Source organism: Nothoprocta perdicaria, unplaced genomic scaffold (genome assembly GCF_003342845.1).
Source record: "Nothoprocta perdicaria isolate Ctin4 unplaced genomic scaffold, notPer1 scaffold_45, whole genome shotgun sequence".
Lineage (NCBI taxonomy): Eukaryota > Metazoa > Chordata > Aves > Tinamiformes > Tinamidae > Nothoprocta > Nothoprocta perdicaria.
The window spans coordinates 2040457-2049213 of record NW_020455699.1 but is presented as its reverse complement, the minus strand read 5'-3'; the positions used below and the strand labels follow the sequence as shown (position 1 = coordinate 2049213).

General features: G+C 36.5%; 1 protein-coding gene across 1 annotated transcript in view; it reads right to left on the bottom strand.

Annotated features, from left to right (window-relative positions):
* Window positions 1-2946: 2946 nt before the first annotated feature.
* LMNB1 (lamin B1) overlaps window positions 2947-8757 on the bottom strand; it is a 16555-nt gene continuing 10744 nt past the window's right edge. The window contains exons 6-10 of the mRNA XM_026046601.1: window positions 8145-8370; window positions 5840-5944; window positions 5272-5391; window positions 4353-4466; window positions 2947-3662 (exon numbers count right to left, since the gene is read on the bottom strand). Of these exons, the coding sequence (XP_025902386.1) occupies window positions 3621-3662; window positions 4353-4466; window positions 5272-5391; window positions 5840-5944; window positions 8145-8370 (607 nt within the window). The 3' untranslated portion in view covers window positions 2947-3620. The remainder of the gene's footprint in view (window positions 3663-4352; window positions 4467-5271; window positions 5392-5839; window positions 5945-8144; window positions 8371-8757) is intronic.

Below are 8757 nucleotides of genomic sequence, written 5' to 3'. Positions count from 1 at the left end.
ATTGGCAATCTACTGTTTTCCGTTAAAAAGACCACCAAAACACACCATCTTCAAAAAACGATGCTTAACATTACACAGAAAATCTGTGTTGCTTTTTATTAGGGAAGAGAGTCAGATTTCCAGTAATCTCTTCTGTTCATAACAAACAACCAAGCTACTGGCTATGAAAACTCAGAGCCAAAAATTAACAGATTACTTGAGGAAAATGAAACTCATCACGCAAGTATTTCAAGACAAGGAATTGAAATGCTCCTTTACTGGTATCACCAAATATAATTTTCTTCAGAGCAGGTCACAGAGAACACAAAACACCCTGTATTTATACAAATATATAGAGGAAATTGGTTTGCCCATACCGTACATCACTTATGAGATAGTACAAAATGCATGGCCACCCACAGATTSGGAGTTTCTCGCAGAGCAGCATTTTCCACTTCTAGAACACTCTTAACTAATTACTCAAAATGAAATTCTGCTGAAATACTTGAAAAAAATCTGAAGATTATGACTGATACTAAAACACTACTGTTTCTTTTACAGAACTAGACAAATGATCCATTAACACCTACTGAACAGGAAGGGTATTTACATATAGTCAGCTGTTAATATCTCTATCCTTTGCTGTCTGCTCATGCCAGCAAATGTAGCTGCAGGAGGAAGGTCATGAGGGAACTAGCAGCACAGAGCTGCAGATCATCACATTGCAACTGATTAATCTACTTGCCCTGTGTAATCGCAGGATGCAGTTTAAAGGTTGCTGTGAACAGACACCGACTTGAGCGTCCACTGACCGAACATGAGCTGACAGGAACATGTAAACTTGACTCAGAAGTGTTCAAAACACAAGGCCAAGGCTTTAAAAAAAAACAAACCAGTTACTATCAAAAACAGCTGTTACTCTGGTTTTGACAGGAATCAGCTTATTTTAGCAGACAAATATTTGACAAAGGGTTTTACTTGCTGCATGTAGTGAGTAACTAAAGAGTTTTCATCTGCCATGATAATTTTTATCTGGGGAGAAGTGTCAGTTCTGGAAAGGCCTGAATTTACTTCTTCACATACTACAGTAAAAGTAGTAAGAAGTCCCAATGAAACTTTCATCACAAGCTGAATGAGCTGGTAGAGCTAACTAGCACACTGCTTGCTTTTTCCTTGGCTTATTATCTGAAAAAACATCTTCAGAAAACAGCAAATAAACATTTTTGCATACCATTACCATACAGATAATTGGCTTATTTTTCAGTGGTCAGMCTCCTTTCTCAAAACCATCATCCTGCTTTTTCTGTCACCCAGAAGGGTGTACCTATTAAGGCAGCAATGGTGACACCCAGAGTAGTCCATTTTCAATTGTGAATGTAATTCTCAACTTGGAGAAGGAAGATTTCGTGCAGATGTTGTGTGCGAGCAGGCAGGTGGAATTAGTATTCCCAAAAAAATCAAATTTGCATCTGCTGGATACAGTGGCAATGTACATTATCCTGCAGTAATTAAAACACATTTCTGGGCTTTGGTATGGGAAGAACAGTGAATGGAAAAAATCCTATACGGCAGAAACTTCCAAAAGTTATTATGGAGCTTGTGGGAAAATCCAAGACATTCATGAGAAGAAACACTTTAATAGCAAGATCTCCATCTTGTGGTAGAATGTTTCACCCTGAAGATTAGCACCCCACAGAAGAATCTACTATATTTACTAACAGCTAGTTTACAGAAATACTTGCAACAGCAAGATCACCTCTCTAAAATAAGCATTTTTCCCCTTCAGCATCCATCACGAGAGTACTGATTTACCAAAATATTCACACAACTCATCCAAAAGCTCTGAGCTAGGYGATAGCTCCTAGCTACATGTTCAGTTGAGAGATAGTCACAGCACTTTTCATAATGCTCCAGTGACAAACAGCCCCTACAAATTCTAGTGCTGAGAACAGTGATGATACAGCTGTAATGGCTAGCACTGACTGCAAGTAATGGCTATGTGCAAAACAGTCCCTCCAATCAGTGATGACAGTCTTCCTGGGCTCAATGAAGCCTTTACTGGAATGCGTCACTAGTTTCTGCCGTTAGTTTTAACAACAACAAAACAAGGGAATTAACACTTTCTGACAACAAAAAACAACGTTTACACTACACAAACAAATAATGTAAGAAAATGAATCAAGTGTCAACACTTTGGTTTAACACAATTWTTTAAACCAGCATTATTGCCAGAAGAAGCAATCTCACTAATCCTTGCTCCACTGACATAACCCTAAAGCCAGCCCCCTCATCCTGTGCTGGTACAAATCTTAATKCCACAGGTACATACATGGTTAGAATGGAAAACTACCTAAGTTGAGAGAGGTAAGTACAAAAAAGAAAAAAAAAAAGTCTAGTTTTTATGTAACAAAGTTACCTTCCCCTTTAGCTTGAAGTATACGTGCAGCATTTCTAGAGCTCCACTGGRCAGTGCTCAAACGGCTCAGCCTGGTACTTATATTGGTAGCAGAGGGCAGTATAGTAAGAACTGATGTACAAGCAAAAGCAAGGCAGATAGTTATGCAGGATAGAAAATCAGATAATGCTCTGAAGAGCTGTTTTCCACCTGTCAAGGTAGATCACTGACACTTTTAAGAGAAATCTTTACATGCCAAGTGTCATGAGTTCATTTACAGAGATACTTTTCCAGATTCTAAATAATCAGTACTCATCCAATTTTCAGATTGGTTCCAAAAACTTCCTACTTGAAATGTCTATACTACAGAGATAGTTTATTTAAAAGCTTTTTCTAGAGATTAGATGAATGCAGAAAGGAGAGAAAGATTTTCCACACTGTTGAAAATTACAGTTATATTCCACACAAATCTGGTCTAGATTCCTAAAAGATGTATTTTTGAGCTCTTAGAAATTATAAACAAACAAGACAATCCATATCAAAACAGCATTTTATTTGTTAATAACACTTAAGGAAATTTAAGCTGGTTACACTACCTTAAAAACAACTAACGCGTTTAACATGAATCCCCTTGCTCAATAAGAAATATAAGTAAAGAAGAAAGTACCAATAAAAACAAGTTTTGCTGCATCCTTCATCCTCTGAGTACTTACATGATCAGCTGGGCTATGTTCTGTTCTTTTTAAACAAGCTGCTCTTTTYTATAAAAAATTTTGCAACCTTGATCACATTGTAGAAAAAAAAAGAGAGATCTTCAGTACAAAAAAGTTCATAGTATTGAAAATGTCTTCCCCTTCCCCAACAGCACCTAAATATAAAAAGGTCAACAGCAGATGGCTAGTCTAAGTGGTGTAATCTAAAAAGAAAAACAAACCCCAAAACACAGTGGCATGTTCCCCTTCCAATGAGGTTTAAAAAATGACTGGCATAAAAGTTGTGTGGGGGGAGATGTCATTTTTCAAGCAGTACGTAGTTCTGTTTCAATAATTCACATCTTACAAGAAAGTTACAGATAACGATTTCTTTTACAAAACTTCCTTTTCAGTGACAAAGGAAATTAAGGCTATCAGACTTGCAGCTTAAAAATTCACATAAAGGAAATACAAAAATATGTTGTGCTTCTGAGAAGGCTCTGTCCTGTCGGTAAGGACTACCATACTTTGAGGAAGTTAGTGACTGGAGGAGTTTACATGATTGCGCAGCTTCTATTAGATCCCCTTTGCTCTCCCTGTTATGAATAGAAAGAATAAGGGGGTTGGCACCTTCAAATAACACACTGAACATTTTTAATAAAAGTAGCTATACGTATGGCCTAGTGTTCTCAAAAGTCTGTTTGCACCAAAGCTGTAATACAACATGTAATCTGCAGTAAGTAAAATTAGATATCTTCTTCCATGATAGGTAATGGAAGATGAGTGCCAAATAAACACAGGTTTAATTATTCTAATTAGAATCCCAAACTAAAAAAAACACCCCAATTAGTTCAGGTAAGTGCTAACTATTGTGGGGAACACATGCACAACATCTTAAAATATAAAGACATGCACATAAGCTACAAAGTCCCAGAAATCAGAAGAGTAACTGGAACCACTTCTGTACTTCTGCATAACTGAAAAAAACTCCTCTCAACTACATTAAATTCCACAAAGTTATGATTTCATTAAAGCTACTAAAACTAGTCCCTTCCAAAGCAGAGCCAACTCCCTCTATCTTTTGCCTGTTTATATATGTATGCTTAAGTAGCGATCTATATTATTTTGCATAATTGACTTGTTAAGATACATACTAATCAAAAATGTAACCAAGTTTTAGCCAACGTAAGCATCCTGAATTTTGTATTATAAGAACTTGTTTATGATATTTAATTTCTTTTCTGAAGGCTAACTTCACGGTCAAAATTTTGCATTTAATATAATACCTGCTGATGGAACAGGTCCTCCTCCTCCACAGCTTCAACTGCTTCTTCCTCAGCTTCATCTTCCTCACCTTCACGTAAGGTTGTTTTAAAGACAGTGCTTCTCTGAGCAACCTCCTACAACAGAGATAAATTTAATACTTGACACCTCTGGTGATATGGTATTTATCCCCTTACATTTTGAGAATGGAGTTCTAACAGTTGGGAAAGCCACTCCAACTGATTTTGCCTATAAATAACTATACATGAAAGGTATACGACTAGGTTTCATAATCCTTAATTGCTAAATAGGTAACTAAAAAGGAGTCCTTTTAACAACTACTGTCCAAGCATATTTTAAACTTATTTTGGATGTTTTATATTTAAATATTTTATTTCAATTGCTAAATATCATATCTGGCCAAACTCAGAATATCTTACTGGAATTAATACAACTAACACTTCTTTCTTAGGGACAAATTTCAGTGTAATTTCCCCCGTGCTCTACAAACAAAGTTTATATGAAACACAACTTAAGAGACAGAAGAATCACTGAAAAGCATATAAACACCTTTAACCCTCAAAGCATACTTCAAGACACAGTCCCATTCATGGCATCAAGGGAATGCCTAAGCAAATCATTCTTTAATTCCTTATAGTCAATATAAAAGGAAGGGGAAAAAAAAAAAAAAAAAGAAAAGCTTCAAAATACTGCAACCCTAAATTACAGTTAGGTCTCTGAAGACAGGACGAAGTATACTTAGTTGCAAAGCAAAAAGAAAATAAACTTAGTGAACAGCACAAGACCACTCTTCCTGGGAAGTCAACTTAAAATCATATTCAAAGCCCTGACAATGGTTCTGCCTTCACCTTTACTGGGGGAGAAACTGGGATAGCAACACAGTCAATGAAAACAGAATTAAATACATCTTAGCTGTTTTACCTCTCCCTGAGAATTTTTCAGTACAACTTTGACATCTTCACCAGTGCCCCAAGAATTCTGGTTCTTCCAGATGAGGTCAGTGGGAGGGCTAGCAACTACTCCTGCATTTGCAGCCCAAATCTGGTAAGAAAAATTACATGTAAACATTACTCGCTGCTCTCCCACAATACATTTTCATGTTGTCTAGTGAGATAATACATTCCTTTCAAGTGAAGGGTGAATTTTCCCCATTTAAGGAGAAAAAAAAGTCTCTGCCTAGCCTTTTAAAGTGATTTTTAAACATTAGTCTCATATTGTTTAGTGCAAGCAGATGAATTTTTATATATCTATACATCTATTTGCAGTGCAAACTGTTGTTCCATAMAGAAAGTTTCTGAAAAATGTAGCTCTGTAACAAGAAATTAATCTTCCCAGCAACTGATAAAAATAACTTTTGATACAAGAGCTTCAATACAACACAAGAGTTTATTTTCAGAACATTTACATGAAAAGCGCAAAACTAAAAACCATGGTTCTTATTTACACAAACTGTTCTAAAGTCTGTCTCGCATGAACAACTGAAACTTACTGTAACTGTCTGTCCTGCTTTTAGCACATATCTTGAGGTATATTTGTAAATAGCAGAAGTGTCTCCTATTTTTCTGATCATCTCCCAACCTCCCATAGGTTGATCCTAATAAAAATGGAGAAAAAAGAAACAATTTACACCAGCTGTTATCTTCCATTACATTTATGAGATTTTTTCAGTGAAAAATACAAAAATATAGTTTCAGTAAAAACATTTACTACCACTTTATCTTCAGCATGTCAATAACTATTTTTTAGTTAATTTGATCTTACCTTTCACTTCAAATTAAAGATGAATATTTGTGAAATAGATTTTAAGTAATGTTTATGATTTACATCATAATTTTGTCACAGGCTGATCTATCAGATATGCACATAGGTACCACAGAAAGTCTTTATGTACATATATATAGTACTGCATGCTATTTATTATTTATAAATATTCATATAAATTATCTATTTACTATATTCTTACATCTATATGTAAAAATATATAAGCTAGATATTACTATCATTTTTAGAGACCTCTTATCCCTGCCCGCTCCTCAATTATTTTTCAATCATCAGATAGTCGCCTCTGGGATCTAAGAAAAGACACTTAAAACACCTAAAATAAACTGTAATTTATTTTAACAGGTGGTGACATTCCATTGGTCACTGCAACAAAATAATACTTTCATTAAAAGATGAATTTACTCGTTTTCTATGTCTACATATTAAACACTTTGAGCATCACTTACTATACTGCACTAGAGACAGTTGCTCAACTTTGGACCCTTCCCAAGCATCCTAACCCAGAACCACCCTGGGCTCCTGACAGTAACTGAGCTCCTGGCGCACTCACCACAGCTCACAGAACAATCGAGGAAACAAACCCTAGGAGACACAAGAAAAGGGAAAACCACTGCAAAACTCCAAACGGATAAATTGATAGGTCCCGACTCACTAGAAGAAGGCTCTGATTTGTCAGACTTCAGCTTCCTAAAAATTCCCTGACCAGGGACAGACTGGACCTAGACCAGGACAGCTCCCAAAGTTTCTTCCATTCATCCAACAAACACTCCCAGGCGACAAGCTTTACCTTGAACAAGCAATTAAGACGCCTGTGAGGATGTATCAGCATTTGCAGGAGTTTGCCTCCCTTTTGATGAAAGGAACTGGGACATTTAGAATTAGACCAATTTTTGTCTTTTAAAACACCACAAGGAGCTCTCTTTTAGCAAAGCTAATGGATCTGTCTGCATTAGACAAAGTTTGTGTGTCACTGAAAGCAGAGAATGCGGAGTATGCATTACTGAATAGTTTTGCTGCAGAGAGCACAGGTCATGACAAGACCTATTCATCCCTTTTCTGCAATAGAGTATGTAAGAAATCCGGTCTTGTAATTCTGATGTCTGACTAAGAAAAATACAGAGTTTCCTCTGCTCCTAAAGATATTTAAGAAAGTTTAGCGCTCAGTCTCCATCTGCACCTGGTAATGATTTGATCTATATATAGCATAGAAACACTGTACAGATATTACACAACATCTTGAGAGGAAAAAATATTGAATACAATGATTTTTTCTTCTGAGAAAAAGAAAAACATTTGAACTATTACTCATACAAAATACCATTYATGAGCAGAGATGCAACCTACCCTTCCTCCTCAAGATAAACTCCAAGCAATTCAGAAAAATCCTGTTCATAGAGTTGCTTAACAGAAGAACTAGATGCTACCTAGAGAGAAATCATCTAACTAGCCTGTGAAAAGGTGGCATGGATCTGAAGGCTCTTTCTTTAAGAAAAAGCCACAGTATTTATGCAACCAAGGAAAAATGATGATTTAGAGAAACTATATACAAATAGGAGGAACCTGGCAATTATAATGTTGACCCTAATACTTCATCAAGCATGCTTTTCTTTCCAGCCCTTTTTAGGCAGAGACAAACTTCTGAAAAGACTTCCATGGCAGTCTATGTCTGCTTTCACTGTTTCCCATCACTGACAGTGTTAAGCCAGACTATGTGCAAGGCACAATTCTGAGCAGTGCTTTATTAGTTCAGTAGATGTGAAATCTAAACATTAAATTTTGCCATGAAGAGCATTAAAAATCATCTGGAAGTAGTCACCATCACCCAAACGGCTGTTTGAAAGCACTTTGGTATTTACTAACTCAAAACCTCAGGGCTGCCACTTTTATGCAGCATGCTTTAGCTGTATAAATATGAACCTAGGGTGTCAACATGAACCCTCAGATGGTGGTAAGGTTGTCTTCAAATTTCAATAAGCCCAGTGAAAAGCTGTGCCATGTGTTCATTTTCAAACCTGGTCAGAAGTGTTCTTCAAACGGATGAACTTTCCATCAACATCTATCTCTTCAATACAGACATTTCCTGTGGCAGAAGCTGAATGGGAAATGCTGACACTACTGCTGGCTTCAGATTCTTCCACATCGATCCTCTTCCTCTTTCCTCTGGTTGTACGTACACTGCGGCTTGATGAAGCCCTTGAAACTGTCACTCGAGAAGATGGACTAGGAGAAAGTTTCAGCCTGGACAGAAGAAAGGAAACAAATTGCTCACATCATACTTCCTGATTTTACAATTTTCTACTTCATTTATCCCTTCTCTCTCTCCCTCTTCCCATAAGGTAAGCCTGGTATAATCAAGTATTTCAACTACAGAGGAATATTATAACTTGTTATCACTCCCCTCCCCAGGAAAAAAAAAAAAAGAGAAAAAAAAAGGTTTCTAAATTGCTGAGAAATAGAAATACTTTGGGAGCATGGAATAGTTATGGACTACTATATTAAGATTATATAAATATCTATAGCACTCATTATTCTGGTCTAATGGTGCAAGCAAAGGACTGAAGCTATTGCAGGCAAGTTGTGCAAAAATCAAACAGTACAGCAACTTCTGCAGTTTCACAAAATCAC